We start from the raw sequence: 27185 nt of genomic DNA on the forward strand, positions 1-27185 counted from the left end.
TTGAATGTATTTATAAAAGAAAAATCAGAACTAAAGGAAAAAAACCATGAGGGGAAAAAAAGCAAACAAAAAGAAAATGGTGAAAATAGTATGTTTTGATCCACACTGAGTCTCTATAACTGTCTGAATGTGGTTGCATTTTCTATCCCAAGTCTACTGGAACTACCTTGGATCATTGTGTTGTTGATAACTAAGTCTATCATAGTTGATCGTTACATAATCTTGTTACTATGTACAATGTTCACCTGGATCTATTCACTTCACTTAGCATCAGTTCATGTAAGTGTTTCCAGGCTTCTCTTAAGTCAAGCTGTTGATTGTTTCTTTTTTTGCCGAGGCAATTGGGTTAAGTGACTTGCCCAGGGTCACATAGTATTAAGTAACAGAGTTCACATTTGAACTCGGGTCCTCCTGACTTTAGGGCCGGCACTCTATCCACTGCACCATCTAAGTGCCCCTTGATTATTTCTTATAGAACAGCAATGTTTCACAACATTCATATACTATAACTTATTCAGTCATTCTCCAACTACTGGGCATCCACTCAGTTTCCAGTTGCTTGCCACTATAAAAAAGGCTACCACAAACATTTTTGCACATGTGGGTCCTTTCCCCTCTTTTATAATCTCTTTAAAATACAGATTCAGCAATGATAATATTGGGTAAGCAGTTTTATAGTCCTTTGGACACATATGAACATAATTTTTTTCTTGGGTTTCCCTTTACTTCTGTGTACTTGCAGTTTCAACCAAAGTTGTACTTTTTTCATTTTTTTGATGAGATCTGCCACTATGGATTCTGTCAATTATTTCTGCTGTGCAGGCCATAAATTCTGCTTTCTTGGCTTTTTCTTTCTGGAACCATTTGTGAATATCCTGCACTTTAGTTGCATTTTAAGGACTCTACAAAGTCTTTTTTTTTATTAGATGTTGACTGTCTCACAATATTTATTAAGAAATGTTCAAACTTATTCAGGTGTATTGGGAGTCACCTTTCCTTCTATTATTATGTTCTCTATTACATCATCTATTTGTTTCAAGGTTTTATGTGAATTTTCTTCCTCTTAAAATCTTTAGCAATGTTTTTTATTTCTTATATTCTCCTAGACTCATTATATTTCATCCTTGATGGCAAATACCAGAAGGGTCCTCTATCTTGTTAGTTACATGAACACATAACTTGGAAGTCTGTTCAAAAGTATATAGAAGCACTAAGAACAATAAGGACTGAGAAAAGGCCATTTAGCAATTAAGGGTCAACTGGTGGTCTTTGCGTTAGTAGTTTCAGTGAAGTAGTGGGATCAAAAGATTAAATAGTAGAAGAATAAAGAGATATAATATGAGTGGAAACAATACTATTATCCTTTGTAGAATTTTAGCAGGGAAATGAAAAGCAATGAGAACAATTAGATTTATTCTACTGGACTGTAGAGGGCAGAATCAGTTACCAGGCAGAAATTATAGGGAGATATATTAAAGACCACTCTAACAAATCAACGTATCCAAAAAAAAAAGGCAGGGGAGAGGAGCCTTGATGATAGGCACTAAAGATTAGAGCCTAAGGTTACCTTCCATCTATTCTGCATGCATGCACACACACACATATACATCACCTCTTCCTTTAAAATTGTACAGGGTCTGTTTTTGCTTTTTCTTTTATCCCCGGTATTTAGTATTATGTTTAGCACATTATAGGAGTGAAACAAAAAACAAAAAACAAAATGGTATTTCAGTGACTTGATTATGGGTAAGGATGGATTAAATGACATGTTAAGTTCTTGCCAAATCTATGGCTTTACCTGAAAAATTTACTTATCCATAAAACCTTATTCACCAATGTTAGGTTAAACAATGAGGTTTCACCTTAAGACATTTTTATATTTAAGAATTCCTATAGATTTTTTTTAACATAGAAAAAGCAAACTTTAAATATATGTAACAAAGAGACACATTTGTAAAAGTTATTCATGATAAAATTTTTAATGCAATTTTTATCTTAAAAAAGCTCAACAAAATTTCAGTTTTAGTTGTTAAATACTGAGAAATATTTGGAAGACTAGTGTTAAATGAATGTAGATTCTACTCCAAAAATCCCAGTTAAATTATTTAAATCTTACTAAGAACCCATTTCCTCTAATAGAAAAAAAAAATTATCATGTTAGCATACTTCCACCAAAACAAACACATTTCTAGAAAAACTTCCTTTTCCAACACTGTTCTTTTGTTTAGATCGTATATATTTATTTAAATAGTCACAAAAAATGTAGGTATATGTAATAGATTTGTTATTCTTGAATTAATTATACTGAGATTCTTCTTGCTCAAAACAATGTAATGAAGAAATATAAAATGCATAATAGTCTTGTTTCAAAGATTCTCTACTAATCTCAAAAAAAGAGCAGTTTCTAATCTGTTACTTTTTGAAAGTAAGGCTACTTTCTATTTTTACTAATCTATAAAAGTCAAATTCTGCTATATAAAGTACCTTATCAATTATATTTTCACTGTAGTAATAACTTAGGCAATATTATACATATCTGTGGGAAATGTGAAATCTGAAACACAATAGGCAGATAAACTTTTAAATTCTCTTGTAATTCTTCATTTTTTTTCTGTTTCTTTTGTTTCTTCGTCAAGAGAACTTGCAAAGAGTGCAGTGTTTGGACGGCATATGTAAGCGCTTGATTCACTTCCCAGTTCTGCTAACTGTTCCAATGACGAAACACAGGGATAATGGTCTTTTAACATATCTGGTAATTTACAAAACTTCTCCTGAAGACGTCGAGAACGTCTCACTGGTGTCAGAAACTTCAAGTCCTTAAATGAAGAACTATTTTCATCAACATTCATCTTCTTTTTCACACTAAAGAAGAACACAAAGTTATTCCTAAAGCTTCACATCAAACTATGTTATACTTTTTTAAGTGCTAAGATTTAGGAGGCAGTTCATCTTCAAGTAGCATTAAAAGAACATTAATATAACTACTTGCTAATCTCAAAAAGAAGAAATTAAAACCCATACCTTATTTAATATTCAGACACAAGCTGTTTCCCCTCTTACTCTCTTAACTCAAAGATATAATGTCATCTTGGAGGACTAAAAATTATTTCTTTAAAAAAAACCTCTCTTTTTGATCTTGCCTTCCACCTTATAGTCTATATATTTTCATTTCATTAAACAATTCATCATTGTGTTGTTTCCTGCCACACAATTAGGAATATCTGATATATAGGAAGCCCAATTACTTAAAGAATGTTCAACTAAAAGTTTAAACAATATCATATGTAATCATATATCACAAACAATATCATATATGATATATCACATACCATATATGTAGTACCTGCTATACAAGGGGAAATTAATACCATGATTATAAAATGTTTGTTGGGGGATAAAAAGATTTTTCAACTAAAAAAGAGAGTTATCTTATATAGATAAGACTTGTTGTTAACATGTTATTTTAAAAATGTATAATGGGAGGTTAACAACAAGAAGAAAATATGACAGGGGAAGTGGCAGAATGCTCCCACTGATACAATTACAGTGTTAACGAGGGCCTCCAGAATACTTGATTAATACCTTGTAATGAATTTAGAGGAAGACACAAGGCAAGAGTCAAAAAGAATAGGCAGGTAGGCATGTATGCTGCTGAAGGGAATCTCCAAACTGATAAGCTTATAAATCCATTTGAACATTTGAGACCTTTTTTTGGGTTTTATTTTGTTTTTTAAACCTGATCCTGATTTCATCTGGGTAGGGAGCTTCCAGTGAGGACAGCTCTTCAGTTTACATCTTAGCCAATTGTCTAGCTGTTTCCAATATATCAAATGCAGTCCTAACACTCCTGAGTATAAACCAAATTAAATTAAAATGTAACTGGGAAATATGTAACAAGATAAATAAAATTAAAGCAGTGTTATTCATATGGTTTTCTATGTCACTATGTGGCTTTCAGTGATCCTTAAGAAGTTTAGGAACCTCCATTTCTAGTTTAGTTTGACCTTACTGGTCCAGATCACTAAGAGCTTGCCCAGAGCTAGTTTGTGTCAGAGAGAGGACTGGAACCCAGGTTTTCCTGATTGTAAAACCAGTTTTCTATTCACTACACCATGCTTCCCACCATACTTGAGATGATGCTGTACTAACATAAATGTATTTTCAGTAACAAAAGTTTCATCATCACAATGAAGTAAAATGACCTGAAAAAATTTTCTTTTGGAAGTGGGAAGAATTTAGAGAAAGGGGGAAAAAAAGATTAAAAATGACAAACACTCAAGCAGAAAACTCCAAATGATATACTATTTAACTTAGAAATCATTCTCCTAACAATCCCAACATTTTGGATTTCAGAATCTTTTAAAAGACTAGCTAAATCAGTGGTGTCAAATTCAAAAAGAAACAAGGCCACTAAACTATACACAAGGATTTCTGCAGGTTACATCTTGACTTAGAAAACAATATATTATCTCTATGTGGAATTCTATCCCTGACAGGCACAAATACAGAGTAAGGGCTACCTGGAGGAGTTACATTTTTATTTTTATATTTTTAATTTATTTAGTTAACTATTTGCCTATTACATTTTATTCTAGTACAGGATGCACAAGGGTTGCCCATTGTCAGTGAATGTGGAGAGTTATGTTGTTTAATACCTCTGAGCAAGAAAATATGTTTTAAACTGAGTTAAAGTTCAGTGAATTTCAGTCTTGGTTCCCAAATTATGCACAGTCCAAGATATCACACTGAATTCAAAGGGGCCCCTTAGGATATTCTAAATTTTCCAGCAAAGCATAGTGATAATTAATAGTCTAATACATCTGTCCATCTATGGACATTGTGATAACTACTAGCTCAAAGGAGTTTATCTTTCAACATTAGATGCTACATTCCTTCTGATGAGTCTCTAATGTTTGAAACATTTTTGTGTATTTGTCTTTTCAGCTATGTCAATAACTACTAGAATTTTCTTGTTTCTTAAAAATTTTATATAAATATCTGTCAACTGAATAGTCAGTAATCCAAATTTTATTTTTTTCACTTAGCTATAAGTTGGAGGTCCACTTCTTTGGCCTTTTAGGTCCATACCAAATGGAATTATTAAGGTTTTTCTTTTGGTCTAGGGGTGCTATAAAAAAATTACTTAGATTTTTAAAAGTGCCATGAATCAATAACATTTGGGAACTTTTGCATTATATTACATTAATTGTGTGAAATTGGGGTCTAAACGTTTCAAGTAAATTTCTGTACCTTGATACACTGAATTTTGGAAATTTGTGACTTACCTTTGCAAATATGGAGTAGTTGATACATTATATTTAATGACATAAGAACCTCTGGTATCCTTGTCAGGAGTCTCTAAAACACTGTTTGAATCTTCTGCTTTATCCTCTTGCTCTCTTTCAAATGCCTGAATTTTTACATTCCTTGTTTTATGATCTCCATCATTTGATTCTGAATTTTCCACTGTTGATGCCCCAACTACACCAATTTTATCCTGATTTATAACTTCTTCACATAGTTTTCTGACTTCTTCATTAGTTGAACAAACCTCATCAGCATTCTCCCCTGAAGAAAATGCATTTATAAATGAGAAACTTTTAGTCAACGTTACAATAAAGCTTTATGGCTAAAGAAAACTTATATATAGGTGACTGAATTTTTAAGTCAAAAATAAGGGACAAATTGTAACAACTAAGCATCCTATTCATAATCAACCGTCAGCTCCTTTCTCTCCTCTTTATACCTCAAAATTCCTTGATACCAACCCTCATTCTCTCCTCCCTTTTCTTTCTGATGATGAGGCAACTCATTTCTTACTGAGGATAACTACATGTATAATTAGCCCCTCTTGTTACAGGCACACCTAAATGTCTACCACTTTGAAAAAAGCCTTGCTAGATCCTAAAATTTATTCAATCTGGTATATCTCTTTCCTTTTCTCAAGTCATGGTCCTGGAAAAAGCTGGCTATACAAAATTGCTTCTACTCAATCTCTTCTCACTTCTCAATCCTTTGGAATCTGGATTCCAACTTCAAATGCAAATGAAATTCTTGTCTCCTAAATTACAAATGATCTAATTATTAAATGCCACAGCCTTTTAAAAGTCTTCATTCTTTTCAACCTATTGGCTGTTGACCATACTCTTATCTCGAATAATTCTCAGTTTCATATTTTGGTGACATTCCTCTCTCTTGATTCTCCTCCTAACTCGTGACTGCTTGTTCTCAGCCTTTTTTGCTATTTATGGATATTTCCTGATGTCTCATTTATTGACTCCAGCAGCTCCCACTTGTTTAATTTTTACCTCTGCTTTTCTCTCCCAAATCTATCTATCCAGATTTACTCTCTTTCTTTAGCTACAGTACACATTTCCATCTCTTTATAGGTGATGTCTTTGAAGTATCTCAAACCCAGTCTTTTCAAAACAAAACTCATGAACTTTCCCACAATTCTTTCTTCTGAGAGGTTAAGAATAAACTATACACCCCAAAACAGTTAAAAATTAGAAGGCTGGATATCTGTTGCTATTTGGCAACAGAAACCTTGAAATGGATATATTAAAGGAACTCAGGTAAAGGTATTAGATTGTAAAGCCCAAATCCATCTGAATCCCAAGCTAGATAAAAAATTTCTAATACTTTCTTTGAACAGTTTACTAAGGTCCCCTGTTTCCTTCAAAAACAATCTGAAAATGTATTCTCTAAGTTAAATGAAAATAAAATATTGCTAATTTCTCAGAGTGAAGAAGTAATATTGCATATAAAATTTAATAATTTGAAAAATACTCATATGACAATTATCATCAAGCTTATAAGCAGCTGATTTAGCTACCAAAAGAATAGTTTGAAGATGGATAGCTGAATTTGAAAAATCTCTTTTTCTGAACATTGAAGAATCATAGAATCTTGAGTTCAAAGTGATCTTAAAGACCAGAGAGTCTAAAATATCAAAAAATAGACACATGAAAATCTATTCTTAGAACTGGGAAATTCCATATGAGCATATCAAACTACCTAAATGATTTATCATGGAGGATAGAACAGTTAGAAAAATGCTGGTTCAAATCTGAACTCGGATATTGACTATCTGGCCTTGACTGAAGCCTTCTAAAGCCATTTCCTCATCTATATAATAGGGAAAATAAAAACTCACTTATACAATGGAGAAAATAACAGTAGTATCTTTAAAGAGTTACTGTGAGAATCTAATGAGATAACACATGTAAAGAGCTTTATCAACTTGAAAGTGATCTACAAATGTTACTTATAGTTATTATTTTAAAACCTCTTAACATCAAAACACCATTATAAAGTCATAAAACCTATAATGTCACTTTACCTCTAATGTTACTTGGTCTTTCTATTTATGACATGTTCCCTATAAACTGCCACTTTTAATATTATTTCCTCCTCATATCATGCTTTTGCAAAGCCAATTAAAATTATCTGAATTTGCCTATATTATTGCCTAAAGTAAAAGATGAATTAAATGATCTAGCTCTAGCATTTCATAACTGATTAGACCTCATAAAATTTTAAAACATAGACACAATCTTCATGTTGTCAGACAAAAGGAAGGAGTGAAGCATTAATACAGGTTAAATATTTAATTTAGCCAAAATACTTAATTTGCAGTGGGCTAGAGTGCCATGCTGTCTTATTAATGCTATAATTCTTGTATTCCACTACTTCCCAAATTTTTCCCCAAATTATTTTCAGATTCAATATTTACACTGATAAAGAAAAAGCTAGAACATAAAATTCCCTTTCTTAGAGTATTAAAGATAAAGAGCAAAGTTGAAAATACTTAGTTAACTAAAGCAGATGACTAACAAGTATAGCAAATTTTTAAGACATTTATTCCATCAAACCAGGAGGAACCTTGTTTTTAATATGTAAAAACAAAATATATATCACTGAAATTTCTTTCTAGGTCAGATTAAGTCTAATGTATGAAAACATTACTTACATCTACATCTCTTTTCTTCTGTTTTAAATGAAAAATCATTTGGTCTAAAATATACTGATGTAAAAGGCTACTACTCCATCCATCTTCTGTTCATGTGGGAATTTCAAAGCAGACAGATGACTTATAGCCTAAATTAAGTGCTCAAATGTCTACCTATTTTTGCTTATTAAAAAATCCCTTCTATAAACTATCTCTGGAGTAGAAATATCTGTTGGTCAACTGGTAAGTTTTTCTAGAAAATAAATTCACTAAACATCAAAGAGGCTCACTTTTGCTTACAATGAATCAAAGAAAAAATGCTGTAAATTTAGTTAGAAGAATAATAGAATGGGACTAAAAGTTAAAAGCTTAAATAAAAATTCATTCTAATAAAAACTAATGAAATAGGAAATTATTTTAGGGAAATAAAAGACTGTAATTTACCAGAATTAGCCGTCACTTGACTCTTCATTGTTAAGATGTCTGCAAATGTGTGTCGCATTTCTTCCATAGGCTTAAGAAAACAAAATTAATCCTTCTTAGTAAAGAAAAGCATAGAATAAGGCAAAATTTTTAGTCTCAAAACACTAAGTTGGCCATAGTAAACATTAAGATTAAGGGAGTACATGTTCATATTTTAAAACCAGAAATATTTGAAATATGAAATAAGGGTCCTTCCTATGTACATGTATGTATACTTCCACATATATATATATACACATATACATGAATATTTGGGTTTTTAATTTCATAACTATTTTCCTTCCTAATCCTACTACTATCATCCTAAAATCAAGATTTTTATGACCCCATGATTGTAGAAACAATCATCCAATGTTTATTTGATTCCAGCCTCTCCTATTTTTCAATATATTCTGCACAAATTCTAGATTCTTAGCCTAACACTCAGATCAATGCCCTTACTGAGGCAGAGTTTTATTTTTAAAGTGACTTGCCAAGAGGCAAGTAGCTGGTTAAGTGTCTGAGACCAAATCTGATTTAAGGTCTTTCTAACTACAAGCATAGCACTATCTACTGTGGCACTTAGCTGTCTTTCCCTTCTCTGAAAGCTTATATTATATTTCTACCATATTATTTGTAGGAGCTTTCTCTCTAGTTTTTATGGAACAGTAGCTCATATATTTTAATGTTTTAGTTTGAAAAATGCTTTACACACTGATTCTCACAACAACTCCATGAAATTGGTGCTATTACCCTCATTTTAGTTTCTTCATTACTGAAAGAATATTTGATTTGCAATCAAAAGACTCTAGCATCGTTTCATATTTTTCATTCGTTTATTGTATGACTAAGGGAAATTCATTTAACCTATTTGAACCTCAGTTTTCCCATCTCTCTATCTCACAGGACTAGAAAATTTAAATGAGACAATCCATGAAAATGTACTTTGTGAACTATAAGCACTATGAAAATGGAGTCTGGAGTTAGAAGACCTGACTTCAAATCTGGCCTCAGAAACTTACTATGTGACCCTGAGTAAGCCATTTGATTTGTGTCAATTTATTCAACTGTAAAATGCAGAAAATAATAATATCTATCCCCCACCAGTGTTGTTGTAAGGATCAAATAAGAGAATAATTTTAAAGTGCTTGGTATAGTCCCTGGTATAGAGTAAGTGCTATGTAAATGTTAGCTATTATTATTACTTTGTGAGATTGTAAGGATCAAATAGTTTAGCAAAGCACCTGGCACATTGTAGCTGCTATATAAATGTTTAATGTTTTCTCCCTTAATACCATCACTAGATTGTATGCTTCTTGAAGGTCTATGTTTGATAAAGTTTCATATTTCCCAAAATATATGACGCAGTGCCATGTATAGTCAGAGATATATTCAAATATTTGTGAAAACAGAGTTGTTGGCCAAATCCTCCAAGAAAAGATAAGAAGATAAGCTTTAGGAATATGCTCCATAAAAGCCCATGGAGAAAATTGCTTATGATCATACATACTGGAATACAATCAGAGGTTAACAAACTTTTGTGGGACATTTATATTTATATGTAAGAGTAGAAGACTTGAAATATATGTTTCCAAAGATGCCGATTGTTTCTTAATATTCCAACTTGTTTGGAAGGCTATGGGAGAGTTGACACTGGTTTACTTCTTAATTTGTCTTAAGAATACTTCAGAACAATATTCATTTTAATTGCATTATCAAACATTTTCCTATCAATTCTACTTATTAAAGATGCTTGACAAATTGATCCCATTTAGTATAGCAGTCATATAGAATTGTAGCAGAGGGATTTCCTTTTTTTTTTTTTTTTTTTTTTAAATCAAAGCTTTTTATTTTCAAAACACATGCATGGATAATTTTTCTACATTGACCCTTGCAAAATCTTGTGTTCCAAATTTTTCTCCTCTTTCCCCCACTGCCTTCCCTAGATGGCAAGTAATCCAATATATGTTAAACATGTTAAAAAGAAAAAAAAAATGAGAAAGAAAACAAAATGCAAGCAAAAACAACAACGAAAAAAATAAAAATGCTATGTTGTGAAACACACTCAGTTCCCACAGTCCCTTCTCTGGGTATAGATGGTTCTCTCCATCACAAGATCATTAGAACTGACCTCAATTATCACAGAGGAATTTTCTGATCAAAATCCTTTCAGTGGTTCCAACAAGTTAATATTACTTTTATAATAATATTATAATGCTTTAACTCATAATACAGACATAACTGATATAAACAAAAGCACTTCAATAAATTTAAAGACTGATCATAATCTTGAGACCAGTATGAAAACCACTGTTCTGATTAATAAATGACTTTATTTATTCTGATTAATAAACTACTAAAAAATACTTAGTAAAGCTGATTCTTCTGCATTTGTGATTATTAGCACCATTTTTCATAACCAAAAATTAATCATATAAATGAAGACTTTTCAAGGAATTGATCAATTCTGAATGGAATTTAGGGGTGAAGGAAGTGATGTTAATGAAATTAACCATTCTAATAAATGGCCTGAATTACCTTTCATTTAAATGCTATAGCAAATAAAAATGATTATATGAGCTGTCCACAAACCATGTCCTCAATTTCATTTTTTAAAAAAGTATGGCAATTATATTGTCAATAAGAAGTATTATGTATAGTATACACTAGGATGTACATCAGAAATGATAAAGATGAATTTGGACAAAAGTTTAAAATGTGAGAATTATCTGAATATGGAATATATTTTTGAAAAAACAATGCTATTTTATTGCCCACACCATATGGGTGCAAATGTATTGAGAGAATGAGGCAGTAAAACTGCTCTAAAGCCGTTAACAAGCATGCTGGACAAGTATTTTTTGAAAAGTAATTTCTCAGACAATATTTTCAAATTTCTTTTCCTTTAAAAAGGAGATTTATTATGCAAACCTGTTCTAATTCAGTTTGCCAAGTAAGTTTCCTTCCATGAAAGCAAAATATTTCCTTAAGAACACAGAATTTATTTTAATTTAAAATGCAGATTCAGGATGCAAACCAGTTATAATTCTGTTTCCCATACATGTCTCCTCCTGAGAAGCAAATATGCAATCTATACTTTTCAGTTATATTTTTTTTGTTCCAAATTTAAAAAATTACTTCTTGTTTTATGTAACTTTTATAATTAGGTCATCAATGCCTGATCATCTCTGGGAAATGGATGATAATTTTATAAAAGAAATCAATATTGTTAACAGCAGAACTTTTGTGATCCTTTCCAAACCATGTAAATAACCAATTTGTTATAATTTACACTAATAATTTCTAGAATAATTATGATAATCATACAATAATAAATACTAATAAATTGTAGTTCTCACCTGAGCCCCTGCAAGAATAGCTTTTTCATATATTGCAATGATATTTTCAAGAGGACTTGTAATTGGTTCAAGGCGTGCAAGACACACCCAGTATTTAACAAGTTTCTTGGCATCTGGAATTTTTACAATAAGCTCATCCAGTGTTAAAAGTACTTCTTCCCTTGGACATCCCTAAAGTTGGAGAACAAAAAAGTAAAATAAATGACAATATATTTATCTTTCCTGCTTAAAACATTATGGATAACTGATAATTGGTTAGACTATATACACGGGTTTAGAGATACTAGATATAGACATAATCCTAGAAATGATTTACTTCTTTTCTCTTATGTAATAGTTGAGATGCTTATTAATATAAAATATCTGCGAGAGCAAAAAAAGAGGTGATAGTAGAAGTCTGAATAATACCCTTGGGGGAAAAAAAAGTTAACTATCATGATTGTTATAATGAGACCAGAAAAATTGTGTGTATAAAATGTCTAATTGAATTTTTTTGGTAACTGATTTTTTTTTATCCATGCAAAAGTAAATGTTAAAGCTGAAGTATTATAAATTTGAGATTTGCTGCACACCAGATTTTAATTTCCTCAAGAATTACATATCTACATACCCAAAAATGAAAAAAAAAAAAAAGTATTTCACCCTCAGTTTTGGTGATTAATCATCAATCCTTGGTATAGTAGAATATGCAGTGGGGATCAAGTTCTACCTCTGCCACTTACAGTATAATTTTGAGTGAAGCATTTCATTTGTCCAGAACTGGTTTCTCATCTATAAAATTAAAAGTTTGAAATGGATGATTTCCTTCCAAAGTTCCCTCTAGTTCTAATATTCTGTAACCCATCTGATAATTTCCCTGAAATTTTAATACTGACTTAATAATAGAGTCATTACTTTATAGTTTAGATGGTGACCAAGTCAACATAAAAAGAAATCACCTAGTAGTTTTTCTGCAATTCTACTTCTAGTGAAGTTTCCTATAAGACATGTATATACAAAAAGAAAAGTGGGGACTACTTATAGTTTTAAGTTAATATCTCAGCTTCTTTTTAAAGAAAAATCTTTATCTAGCTTCCAAAAGAACCAATATCTTGACTTACTATGAAACTGCAAAAATGTGCATATTACATGTTTCTTCCTTTAAATCCCTTTCAATCATTTTGCAATCTGAAGCAAAAGAATGGTGCTAATATGGATCTCTAAGTTTAATCAATAACAATTTTAAACACTTTGAAAAATAAGAAGAATTTTGGTCTTTTGAAATTTAACCTGGCCCTATACAGTTAAATAAAAGTACAAAATCTCTTATGATACTAAGGTAAAGAACCTTAATTCAGAAGATAAATAGTATTAGAGCTTCTAAAGGTTCCTAGGACCACATAAGTTTTAGAAAAAGCAGCATTATGCATGAATAAGTTAAAAAGGAGTTCTCAAAGGAAAAACTAATCTGGGACTAGAAAGATTTACAAGAAAATTCTAACATTCAAAGAAAAAATATAAGATTGTACAAATATTTTACTAAAGTAAGAAAAGACGAGATCTATCAAATCCTTCTATGAAAAAGTAGGTGTATGAAATGGCCACACTAGATCCGGAACAGTTGAAAAATTATACCTCCCTCCCTTCTTGGTAGAGATAGGAAATTACATGTTTGGAATATATTGTAATGCACAGTTGATATGCTGGCTGGCTTTGCTGAACAGCTTTTTATACCTTTGTCACAAGACATGGCGGCTTACTGGAGGGGAGATGGACAACATTTACTCTGAAGGAAAAAATAAAGGAAAGATGGAGGGAGGAAGAAAAAAAAGAAAACTGAGAGGAAATATACAAGCATTTATTATCAACTATGTACCAGGTACTGTACTAATAAGCATTTTACAAATATTCTTTCATTTGAGCCTCAAAACAACCCTGGGGGTTAGATGCCATTATTAAATCCATTTCACAATAGAGAAAACTGAAGGAGGCAAGTTAAGCAATTTGTTCAGTATTACACTGCTATTAAATGTCTGAGACCAAATTTGAACTTAGCTCTTCCGGATTCCAAGCTCAGTGCTCTATTCATTGTACCACCTAGCTGTCTCTGGAAATGAAGGAAATATAAAAGCAAAAGTTATCAATTAAAAATAAGATAAAAGTTAAAAGAAAAAGTAACATGTAAACTATTACATGTGTCTGTACATGGCCAGAGGTCAAAGTTCTACAGCATGGCAAGAATTAAACTAATCAGGACTTCTTCCCTAGGTTCTCATGGGAGCCTTACTCATTCAGTTAAATTCTATCAAGAATTCAGCTGGTGAACAGTCTCCACCCCTGACCCATCCCCCCTCTTCTAGTGTCTCAGAAACCTGAAAGTCAAAGTGGCTTAGGTTGTGATAGAAGATGTATCACATTAGAGCTTAATCAGAGAACTGAGGAAAAAAGAGAAATGAGACAGAACATACTTAAGGTTATGTGGAAATCTACTAGGCTTGTAGGAATGAGCCCAACATCCTTGTGAGGCTGGTTCAATACCCTCAGAAATTACTTGGAGCACAGATCAAGGTTGGTGAAATATCAATTATCTAGTATATAAAGAAACTAAAATAGCTTTGAGATCCAGCTCCCACAGTAACTGCCATTAAAAAGGGGAAGAGTTAGGAAGTGAACAATAGGGGGAATTAAGGAAAAAGACTCATACTACTAAAGAGCTCAGAGAGAAAAAAACTCAATGACCATGAGCATAAACAGATAAACAACAAGGAAGATGATAATAACAGAAGGAAATATGGTCTTTAGATCAGGTAAAATAGCACAAGCATTCATAAATATCTCAAAACAAAGGAAAACTGAATTAATACCTGATGAGGGAGAGGGATCCTGAAGATCCCTAACAGAGCAAAGAAACACATTAAAATGTTTCTGAATGATTTAATGAAGGAATTAACAATAGTGAAAGCAGAATTTATGTCCATACAACAGAAATAATTGGTAGAACAGAAAAAAGGAGTTCATAGTGGCAAGTCTTACTAAAGAAATAAAAGAAAATAATTAGGAATGCAAATATATGGAAATAAAGGACAATTTAGGAAAGAATCAAAAAGCAATAATATTTTTAAAAGATAGTATGCTCTCCATACAAATACTGATCTTGAAGACACGATGTTTAGAAACAACTTAAGGATTTAAATTTCCTAAATGAAAATGACAAGTCAAAAACCTGACACCATCATGTAAGAAATAATACAAGAAAAAAGTCCAAAAATTCTTGGGGAAACTCCAAGACACATAATAGTTAAAACTCTACCAAACAAGCAACAAATTCTGTAAGCAACCAGGAAAATCCCCATCATACATAAAACAAAGAAGGAAAATTCTAATAACACAAGACTATTCTGCACCCACAAGAAATTGTAGAAAAAAATGGCATTTGTCCCAAAGAGCAAAAGATGCAATCCAAGGTGACCTTTCTGACAAATCTAAGCCTATTAATGAAAAAATATGGATGTTCAACTTAAAAGAGGTATTAAAAATATTTCTAGAAAGAAGAAATTATTTACTTATTAAATACTGCACACAGCACAATTCTTAAAAAAGAACTCTATTTGATAAAAACAGCTAGAAAAACTGGGAAGCATTTTGGCAAAAATTAGGCTTAAGCCAACACCTTATATTACATACTAATTTTAAATGCGTATGCCACTTTACTATTTTAAGTCATACTTAAAAAAAACAAAATTGAAAGGAAGAGAACCATATTACATACCTCTCACAGTTAATGAGAAGATTTATTCTAAACCAAACGAGAGATAAATGCTCCAAATCTCTAATAATAAAAATGCAAATCAAAACAACTCTGAGGAATCCCTTACTCTGCAAATCGGCCAAAGGTGACAAAAGATGGGAACAGTCAATATTGGAAGGTGTGCAGAGATAGGTACCCTAATACACTGTATAATAAATCAATACAACCATTTTGGAAAGCACTTTAAAATTATCCAAATAAAATATCTAAATTGTATTTATCCTTTGACTCAGAAACTCCATTTGTATCTTAGACCCCAAGGAAACCATTAAGAAAAAATTCCTATATATGCGAAAATATTTACAGCAGTACTTTTTGTGATAGCAATGAATTGGAAACAAAGTACATGGCTATAGATTGGGGAATGACTAAAGAAATTGTGGCACAGGAATGAAATGGAATATTATTCTTTAAGAAAAGGGAAATATGAATAGAGCATGAAAAAAGCAACATGAAATGATGCTGAGTAAGCGGAGCTCCAAAACAATGTAAACATTAATTACAATATAGGAAACAAATATACAAATAAAATTATGAGTGAATGTTGCAAAAGCATAAAGTAAAAGCAAGGCAAAAGAAGATATGCAACATTCCCAAATTATCTCTTTCCAGAGGTGGAAGGTTTACAAGTGTTGTATATTGGAAATATTTTCAGACTTTTTTGGTGTATTGATCAGTTATCCTGATTTTTCCTCTTCTTTTTCTTTTTTTTGGGGGAGGAGGGGGGACTTTTGAAGCATTTAGGTGAATAGAGGACCAGGCTTGAAGTCAGAAGGACTCGAGTTCAAATCTGACCTCAGACACTTAACACTTCCTAGCTGTGTGACCCTGGGCAAGTCACTTAACTCCAATTGCCTCAGGAAAAAAAAAAAGAAAAAAACTTTTGATGCATGAGATAGCTTTCTAGGAGGTAAAGTGAAAGAGACACTAAGGGAAACTAAGTGATGTAAAATCAATAATTAAAAAAAATTTTTTTCAAAAGAATTCAATTACAAAGATTGGTGAGCTAGGGGAACAGGCTTTGTGGTCTATATGGTCTTCAAAAATGTGGTTGTGCTTTTAATATATAATATTTTGATTTCTCTCAGTAGTGTCAATTTTGTGCTTATTAAATATTTTTGATAAAAGACTATCAATGACAAAAGAAAAAGGAATTTGAAAATCTCATCACCATTCTGCCACAAATATTTATTATCTATAAAAATCCAGTAAGATAAACAATTTTTGTCACTCAAGTAATGAGACTAATTTTCCTACTTCTATAACTGATAGTCCTATAAATTGGCTTACTCAAAAATATAAGATTATTTTTATACAAAAGATTTTTAATCTCAAAAATGACATTGGTGAAACATGACTGAAAATTTAGACAAACAAGACTGATGATACAAATGAAGTAGTAACTACTGAATTAAATAAATTAAAATTCTAAAATACCTTATTAATTAAGTTCAAGTATTCAGAAAATATTTTGTTAACTTTATCAGTGAATAATCTTTGCTCATCTTCTTCTGCAATGGTGGTCCAGAAAGACTCAACTGGTTTTTCTTTTGGTAATTCCATCTTAGATGGAGCAGGTAGACCAGATATAGGTGGTCTTTTAATTACTCTTCTGTTGTCATTTTGCCACTCAAGCAGACGAGCTCTACAATGAAAGAAAATATGTTAGGATCATAAATATAGAACTAAAAGAGATCCTAGAGATTGTCTATATTAAGTCACCTATGATTACAGATGAGGAAACCAAAGCCCAGAGGAGTAAAATAATTTACCCAAATTTTAAGTGTCAGAGTCAGGATCAAACTTAGATTCTCTGATTATATAGCTAGTGATTTCTACTGTACCATGCTTAATGTTGCCATGCTAACATTCAATAAGATTTCGTTTAAAAAAAAAAAATTAAATTAAAAAAAAAAAAAAAAAAAAGGAAAGATAGTAATGTGGAAAGGATTCAATATTCTAAGGAGGTATTCAAGTTGCATATAGCCAGGCTTTGAAATTTAGGTGCTGTTAATCTCAAGGATCATCTCAAAAGAATCAAGTTTTAATTTAGATTATTTTAAAAATAGCATTAATATAAAAACATCTAATCATATGCTTTGCTTTAGGGGCCATCTTTCTAGAATAGTTTAAAGTTATGTGCAAACCATGGAAAAGGAAATACATGCCTAGTAAATTATATTGTACTAAAAAGCAGTTTGTAAACTATTATGAAAATAATTTAGTAAGCCCTTTTGGTGATTTATTTTTACCTTCTTTCTTCTGCTGATTCTTTGGTTAGTGTAGTTCTTCGTCCTGTATTAATAGGTGGTCTTGTTAATGTGTATCTTCTCTTATCAACGATTTTGGAATCCTCTCTGAATTTACTGCTGAAAGTTGAGGCAGGTTTGGATTCAGAATTATGAATGGCTATAGCTACAGGTGTTTTATATTTTGATGAAGCTTCATTTTCTTTTACACTAGAAATCAGATTAGTCTTGACATTTGGTGGAACTGGATTTGAGAGAGGTAATCTCTTTTTAAGAGGCTCTCTTCGGATAGTAACATTGACAGCTGTTCTAACAGTGGCTTCTTTCTCTTTGTTCTGGATAGCATCAACCTGATTTTTCCGAGAAGATTGAAAGGCTGTTTTGTTCTGGGAAGAAGGAATACTATTAGATTTAGTGGAACTAGTAATAGATGTTGTTCTACCGCCTTTCACAGCTATGTCGATTTTGCTTACAGACTGAGTTTTAGGAATAGTAGTTGAAGTTGTCTTATTTGTCATAGAACCTTCTTCTGTAACCACTGATGGCTTTCGAAATGAGTTAACTTTAGACTGGACAACTCTACCACGATAGGAACCAAGGACTGGCTTCTTTGGCAAAGTAGCGTCTTGCTTCAATTTCTCTGCAGCTAGTTGTTTCTCCTTACTATTTCTTTTAAGGCGAAAGGTTTGACTAAGTGATACAGAGCGAATTTTAGGGTCATCTTCATTTGGTAACACTTGTATAGTTTGATCACAGTTCTCAGGATAACAGACATCAACTTCTACGGTTGAATTTGTTAATATATTGGTAGATTTTAAAGGAATGCCATTTCTTTCTACTGTCAGGATATTTTTTCTCCATATAGGCCGATTAACATTTTCTTTATCATCCTGAAATAGTTAATTAGATGAGTCAATAATTTATGATTAATTTTTATCAGAGAAAAAAAAATAGGAAAAAAAACAAGCACAGGATTAAATTATAAAATTTAAAAATAAAGGATTTAAATATTAGACTTACCATTTTAGTGCTGGTAAGCTTTAGTGTTTTTGGAATCTTCTTGATTGAGTCTCCAGTTACTTTTTTATTATAGTTAGTAGTATTGCTTTAAAAAAGAAAAAGACAAAGGAAAAATTTTAAGAATTTGAACTGTTTAAAAATATACATATTCCTTACTTCCCCACATACTTTAAAAGCTCTCATTTATAAAAAGTCTAAGTTAATTATAAATCACTTCCACTTTGAGGTATCAAAATACCTGATACTTCAGCATTTCTTTAATAAAAAAAAGCAAACTCATAATGGTTTTCACACAAGAAATTCAAACTACATATAAACAGTTATTTTATGTTATGTTAAAATATATTGATACGAATTTTAGTTTTGGTATGCTTTGGCATGACACCTTTATTACCTTATTTTAAAGATAAATTCTATTTTTTCAATTAATAAAAATTAATTTTATTTGCTTCTATATTCTTTGCTCCCAGATTGAAAAATAAAGAAAACCTTAGTAACAATTTTGCAAACTCAAGTAAAACAAATTTCTTTTCTAGCCATATCCAAAACTATATGGCTGATTCTCGATCCTGCATGCATTAATTATCTGTCATAGCATGTTTTATTATCAATTCTCTGGAATTTTAGATGATCATTGCAGTAATCAGAATTCTTAAAGCTTTCAAACTTGATTAATTTTACAATATTGCTATTGTATAAACTGTTGTCTTGATTTTGCTCATTTTACTATGTATCAATTAATTTGCATCTTCCCAGATACCTTTCTCTGACATCATCCCTTTCTTATGGCATTAATAATATTTCATTGCATTCTTATGATATCATTTGTTCAGACACCCTCCAAATTATGAGAGTGGCCACTTAGTTTAGTTTGTTTTTTTTTGCTACAACAAAAAGAGCTATTATAAATGGTTTTGTACAAATGGGTCCTTTTTATCTTTCTTTAGTTATCTTTGAAGTAACAAACTTTTTTGATTTAGAAGATGTTTGAGTTTGTTTTGGTTCAAAATCCACATTAAGTTCCTCACATTTATTAGTTTGATTATCTCTATGACCATTTTGACAAGCAGAAGAGTCTTCCAGCAAGAATTTTTATGTTAACAATTGTCTTTGTGAGGTGAAACCCCAATTTCATACCCCAGGAAATATTTTCAGAATGAAATACCCTATCACTATAGATTCGCAGGTTGTAAAGTATGGAATTTCCAATTATTTCCGAGTCTTTCTAGTTTCCAAATATTTCACAAAGAAAATAGTTATCTGAAAAGTCAACAGTCCCCTAAGATATTGTTTATAATTTTTAAGCAATAAAATTACAGTTTTAAAATGTAGTAAAAAGAGATAAAACAGAAATAACATTACAAAAAGATACAATAAAACTTCAACTATTCAAAATCCTTAGTTACTCTGCATAACTGACCAGTCAATTCATTAAGTATTTAAATCTTTTTCTTTATTTTAATCAACACCAATGGAAATATTTCTAAAATATATTATGCTTCCTGCTTTCTTAAACAGAATCACAACTTCTATTAGTCATTTGTAATAAGTTTAAGTGTGCTGAGGAAGAAAATTCTGAACTAAATGAGGAAAACAAAATCTGGAATAGGCATTATTACACATAGACCACATACTATGTGGCTTTAGGCAAATCACAAACTCTTCATGCTTCAGTTTTCCTCACTTAAAAATGAGAATAAACAACTCTTCTCTTCCTATATCACAGGACTATTTATTGATGTAGATAAAAGCTCTTTAAAAATTATAAGGTATTAAAATGATGACTAAAATATTACTGTGGCACAAAAAATGATAAATATAGATACAGAGAAGCATGAGAAGACATGAAAAGTAAAGTAAGTAGTAAGGAAATTCACATATACATTGAAGATAACAACATCCACAGATAGAACAATTTTTAAAAAAATCAAAATTAAAAGGCTGTGTAATTATAATGATTAAGCCATACAACTATGTTTGCTATTATATTAATAACTAAGGATTCAGGCTTTTCTACTTTTATTTCCCTATTTAGGGCCCAGAAATTGTAGAATTTTGGTTTCTGAAAGACATGACTGATAAGATGAGGTTGTCCCAACCCTTAAGGATCATGCTTGATTTTGGGGAAAATTTCACCAAGCAGGAGACCTTCTATTTAGTAAATAGAACCTAGTCTGGATATGTTCTTGTTTCAAGGAAATGAGCCCTTGTCTTTAACCCTCTATTAGAATTTAGCTTATGAAGGAGGAAACCAACCAGAGTGATCTGATGGAGATAAATTCCCCCTATCCAGATTGTTGCAAGTAGCTAAATCTCATGATTAACCCAAATCCAAGCAGGAGGTGCTGAAGGCTACCTCCTCATTAAATGTTGACCATCAGGGTTGATTTTCACTTGTTAAAAGCATTCCCTCTCAAACTATATTTAAGGTAGGAGCAATTAGATGGTACAGTGAATCAAGCATTGGCCCTGGATTCAAGAGGACCTGAATTCAAAACCAGCCTGAGACACTTAATGCTTCTTACCTGTATGATCAAGTCACTTAATGAATGAATAAATAAATAAATGAAAATTAAGGCTTTCAGGCTCTCCATGTTTTTGTCTTTAGTTTGCTGAGGAAAAACCACTGACCACCACTTTATTTAGCTAGCCTAATTAAGAGATTATTAAACACTCCAAAGCAAAGTCTCACAGGGTTTTTCACTTGTCACAATAATAAAACAAAAAAATTTATATAGTTCTTTAAGAAGTTTACAAAATGCTTTCCTCAAAACAAATTCTGTCAAGTAGATAGCACAAATATTATTTTCAATTTACAAATGAAGCTTAGAGAGGTCAATGAAGTGTCTGATCATAAAGCTACCAACTGCCCAAAGCTTAGAAATGTAAGAATAGATACAATTTCACAACTTCTCTTTTTAGATCAATATTCTCAGGCTCAAAAACTCCCTGAAGAATTATAATTTTTAAAATAGATTATTCTGCTTGACTGAAAATGAAAGGAGAACCAATGGAGGTTAAGTTATAGATAAAAAGATTTCAGCACAATATATGGAAAAATATCCCAACAATTTGAGGTATCATCAGAATAAGCTGTCTTGCAATATACTGTGTCCTCTGTCACTGCAGAATCTTGAGCAAAAGCCAATAAAGAGGGATGCAACCCTGAAGTATAGGTGGAAATAAAATAAAAATCTATTTTCAAATATAGTTAACTTACTCATAGGATTTGGAGAACTAATCTATACATATTGTAAAAAGGAAATCAAGAAAGGTATCTTGTAAGCAGGTACATCTGAATGGAACCTTAAAAGAAACTAGGATTTCTAACATGTGGGGATAAAAGGAATAGCTTTCTCATGCACGTGGCACATGTGTTAAGCAGGAGAACTACTTAAATAGTTCTATTTTAGAACAAGCTATTAATCAACTTCCTAAGAAAAAATCTTCAGAGCCACATGGATTTACAAGTGAATTCTACCAAACATTTAAAGAACCATTAGCTCCAATACTATATAAATTATTTGAAAAAATAGAGAAAGGACTCCTACCAAATTCCTTTTATGACATAGACAAGGTACTAATACCTAAATCAGGCAGGATGAAAACAGAGAATGAATATTGATGCAAAAATCCTAAATAAAATACTAGCAAAGAGATTACAGAAAGTCATCCCCAGGATAAAACATTATAACCAAGTAGGATTTATACTAGGAATCCAGGGTTGGTTCAATATTAGGAAAACTATTAGCATAACCGATTATATCAATGACCAAACTAACAAAAAACATATGATTATTTCAATAGATGCAGAAAATCATTTGATAAAATTCAACACCCATTCCTATTAAAAAACATTAGAGAGCATAGGAATAAATGGACTTTTCCTTAAAATAATCAGTAGCATCTAGTTAAAACCATCAGCTATCTTTGGCAATAAAAGAAGAAAAAGAGATTAAAGGGATTAGAGTAGGTAACGAGGAACCCAAATTATTCTTTGCAGATATGATGGTATACATAAAGAACCCTAGAAAATAAACCAAAAAACTACTAGAAACAATTCACAACTTTAGCAAAGTTTCAGGATACAAAATAAATCCACGTAAATCATCAGCATTTATATATATTACCTAAGTTCAGCCAAAAGAGAAATTCCATTCAAAATAACTATCAATAGTATAAAATATTTGAGAATCCTTCTGCCAAGGAAAATCAGGAACAATAGAACACAACTACAAAACATTTTCCACACAAATAAAGTCATATTTAAACAATTGGAAAAATATCAAGTGCTTTTGGATAGGTCAAAAGAATATAATGAAGATGACAATACTACTTAAATTAATTATTTAGTACTATATCAATCAAACTCCCAAGAAATTATTATACAGATCTAGAAAAAATAATAACAAAATTCATCTAGAAGAATTTCAAGGGAATTAGTGAAAAAAAAAAAAATGCCCATGAAGGTGACCTAGCTGTACTCAGATCTAAAACTGTATTATATAGAAGCACGTATCAAAACCATTTGGTACTGGCTAAGAAATAGAGTAGTCAATAAGTGGAACAGATTAGGATCACAGGACAAAATAGCCAATGACATAGTAATCTAGTGTTTGACAAATCCAAAGACCCCAGCTTTTGAGATGAAAAATTTACTATTTGACAAAAACTGCGAGGAAAATTGGAAACTAGTATGGCAGAAACTAGACATTGACCCATGCCTAACCCCAAATACCAAGATAAGGTTAAAATGGGTTCATGATCTAGATAGAATTATATTATAAACAAATTATTAGAACATAGGATAGTTTACCTCTCAGATCTGTAGAGGAAGGAATTTGTGATCAAAGAAGAAATGGAAATACTGATCACAAAATAGATAATTTGGATTATATTAAGTTAAAAAGTTTTTGTACAAATAAAACTAATGCAGACAAGATTAGAAGGGAAGCAATAAACTGGGAAAACATTTTTAATTCAAAGGTTCTGATAAAGGCCTCATTTCTAAAATAGAGAATTGATTCAAATTTATAAGAATTTAAGCCTTTCTCCAATTGATAAGGTCAAAGGATATGAACAGACAATTTTCAGATGAAGAAATTGAAACTATTTCTAGTCATATGAAAAGATACTTCAAATCACTACTGATCAGAGAACTGAAAATTAAAACAACTCTGAGATACCACTACATACTTCTCAGATTGGCTAAGATGACAGGAAAAGATAATGATAAATATTGGCAGGGATATGGGAAAACTGGGACACTAATACATTGTTGGTGGAGTTGTGAACTGATCCAACCATTCTGGAGAGCAATGTGGAACTCTGCCCAAAGAGTTATCAAACTGTGCATACCTTTTGACCCAGCAGTGTTTCTATTGGACTTATATCCCAAAGAGATCTTAAAGGAAGGAAAGGGACCCACATGTACAAAAATGTTTGTGGCAGCCCCTTTTGTAGTGGCAAGGAACTGGAAACTGAGTGGATCCCCATCAACTGGGGAATGACCGAATAAATTATAGTACATGAATGTAATCGAATTATTACTCATCTCTAAGAAACGATCAGCAAGATGATTTCAGAGAGGATTGGAGAGACTTACATGAACTGATACTAAGGGAAATGAGCAGAACCAGGAGATCATTATACATGGCAAAAACAAGATTATACAATGATCAATTCTGATGAATGTGGCTCTCTTCAACAAAGAGATAATTGATGCCAGCTCCAATGATCTTGTGGTTAAGAGACCCATCTACCCAGAAAGAGGACTGTGGGAACTCAGTGTGGTTTACAACATAGCATTCTCACTTTTTGTTGTTATTTGCTTGCATTTTCTTTTTTTTTTCCTTGGTTTGAGTTGATTTTTCTTGTGCATCAAGGTAATTGTATAAATATGTATGCATATATCGGATTTAACATATATTTCTACCATGTTTAACATATATTGGACTTGTCATCTAGGGGAGTGGGTGTGGGAAGGGGGGAAAAATTGCAACACAACGTTTTGCAAGAGTTAATGTTGAAGAATTAACAATGCATATGTTTGAAAAATAAAAAGCTTTAATAAAGAAAAAAAAGAAATACCTTTGTCTTAAGTGTTATGTTATAAAACTCAAATAAGCTTTACCCTACCTGGTTATCTGCTTTTCCTGTAAATTTAAGGAAGAAAAGGCTTTCTTTCTTGCAAGATATTCCTCAAATTTTTGTCTTCTTTGTTCTAATAGACAAATGGAAAAGATAAATTAACTACACTGAAATTTCAACAAATATACTAACAAATTAAAGCTCTTTCAATTAACAGTATTTCAAAGAAATATTTGTTCAAAGTAAAGCCTCTATATAACTGGAAAGTAGAAATTAATGGATTCTGTTTTATCTAACAAGATCACAGCAGCATAGATTTAGAGCTAGAAGCCAATGGTTCTTACAGAATATGCCAGGACACACTAGCTAGATATGTCATGAACTGTATGGAACTTGTCATGAATTATGTGGAATTCAAAACTTGCTATTAACTGGGTATGATTAATTCTCCCAACTATCTTTTTAATGTGCTAAGATTCTCCAAAAAAAAAAAATATATATATATATATTCTCTATCTGTGATCAAAAAAGAACCACTGTCCAAACCCCTTATTTTATGGATAAAAAAACTGAGGTACAGGTATATCATAAAGAAGGATGCATGGTTGAAGTAGAGGTTGAAATAAAATGAAAATCTATTTTTAAATATAGCAACTCGTTCAGGTAGGATTTGGAGAACCAATCTATACAAATTACAAAAGAGTCAATCAGCTAGCAAGTTTCTGAAACAAAATTTGAACCCAGATCTTTCTGACTTCAAGTTAGGTGCACTATCTCCTAGAAGACCCTGCCACTCACATGCCATGCATTAAGTAGTACCACTGGGGTTAGAACACCCATTGAATATTCCTTTCCATAGCATTACTCTGGCTCAAAGTTAATAACCTAAGAAGTAGGAGATACTCAAATGTCTACCATCCATTTTGCACAAGAAACATAACCCACAATAGAATACCATCAAAACAGGGAAAAAAATAGCTAACACATATAAAACATAATTACAAATGTTAGCATTTACATGAAAAAATCTGGCATTTATATAAAAACATAATTCATATTTACATTTACATGAATATTATAGCCAATATTTATTATAGAGGAGCTAGCATCTGTACAACATAAATAACATTCGCATCTAGTGTGATATAAAATAACTAGCATTTACATGATATACAGTAGCGAGCATTTATATAATGCAACTATAATTAGCATTTACATAATATAAATGAATAGCTAGCATTTATGACATAATATAGTAACAAGCGTTAATATAATGTAAACACAATTAGCGACATGAATATAACTGGCAATAGTTTAATGGCTAATATTTACATAACAATACGAATAGTAGGAAAAATAGCTAGCATTTAAATAACACTTTAAGGGTTGTAAAATGCTGTTTCAAAGGTAGGCTCTCCTTTTCCCTCTCCCCCCTGGGAGATCTGGACGATGGTGTAGCCAGCAGACCAGACCCCCTTTTGAACTTCACCTTGATATGAGACTGGGAAGACAGCAGAGAGCAGGTGGTGATCACGCTGGCTACCCGTGTCTGTAGCACAGATGCATTAACGCAATGGACACACGACGGGAGGGAGAGGGGAGAGAGAGGAGCCCCTTCAGGAACCACGAAAGCCCTGCCCCCATGCACCCCATCACCCAGTCTCCTAGTTCAATCGACCATACGCCACAGACAGTTCTGAACAGCCGGAACCAAGTGTCTCCCCCGGACTGACCTACTCCCACTCCCCGAACTCCCATCACAAACCAGTCAGTCAGTCAGTCAATAAGTATTTAAGCAGCACCTACTACGTACCAGGTGCTGGTTTCAGCTGGGGAAACAAAGAAAAGCAAAGGGTAGTCTCTGCCCTCAAGAAGCTCCCAGTCTCAAAATACAGATTCACCGGAAGTGAGGAGGAAAGCAACGCCCTCTGCCGCCCCACACCCCCGCAGGCCAACCCGAGATCGAGGCTTCGGCCGAATCTCTTAGGCCCCAAGATCCAGCCTCCAGCACCCATCCCCCATCTCCCCTCGCGGTCCCGACACCTTCACCTTTGAACAGCGGCATGGATCGCTGAGTGGTGGGCAGCTGCAGGTCCGTGGAGCTCATGATGGCTGGGGGGCGTCTCGGGCCGTGTCTCCTCAGAAGGTAAGCGCGCGCCTCCTCAAGCTCCCTCTGACTAGACCGGAGGAGACGACAGGCAGCCGCGTTCGACCCGCGCGCCGCGCCTTCCGATTCGTTCGTTCGTTCACATGCTCTCCGCCTATTG

General features: G+C 32.3%; 1 protein-coding gene across 3 annotated transcripts; it reads right to left on the bottom strand.

Annotated features, from left to right (window-relative positions):
* Window positions 1-1960: 1960 nt before the first annotated feature.
* Window positions 1961-27133, bottom strand: CKAP2 (cytoskeleton associated protein 2). Of its 3 annotated transcripts, none has more exons than XM_051987386.1 (9): window positions 26968-27133; window positions 24967-25051; window positions 18829-18913; window positions 17812-18698; window positions 16997-17204; window positions 11773-11943; window positions 8396-8465; window positions 5286-5568; window positions 1961-2862 (listed from the first exon to the last, which is right to left on the bottom strand). In XM_051987386.1, exons 1-9 carry the CDS (start codon window positions 27023-27025, stop codon window positions 2601-2603), a joined length of 2109 nt encoding a protein of 702 aa, XP_051843346.1. In that variant the 5' UTR covers window positions 27026-27133; the 3' UTR covers window positions 1961-2600. The 3 variants fall into 3 exon arrangements, with proteins under 3 accessions (XP_051843346.1, XP_051843345.1, XP_051843347.1); XM_051987385.1 differs by lacking the exon at window positions 26968-27133 and adding an exon at window positions 26732-26958; XM_051987387.1 differs by lacking the exon at window positions 24967-25051 and having other exon boundaries at window positions 26968-27120.
* Window positions 27134-27185: the final 52 nt, after the last annotated feature.

This window comes from Antechinus flavipes, chromosome 3, assembly GCF_016432865.1.
Source record: "Antechinus flavipes isolate AdamAnt ecotype Samford, QLD, Australia chromosome 3, AdamAnt_v2, whole genome shotgun sequence".
Taxonomy (NCBI): domain Eukaryota; kingdom Metazoa; phylum Chordata; class Mammalia; order Dasyuromorphia; family Dasyuridae; genus Antechinus; species Antechinus flavipes.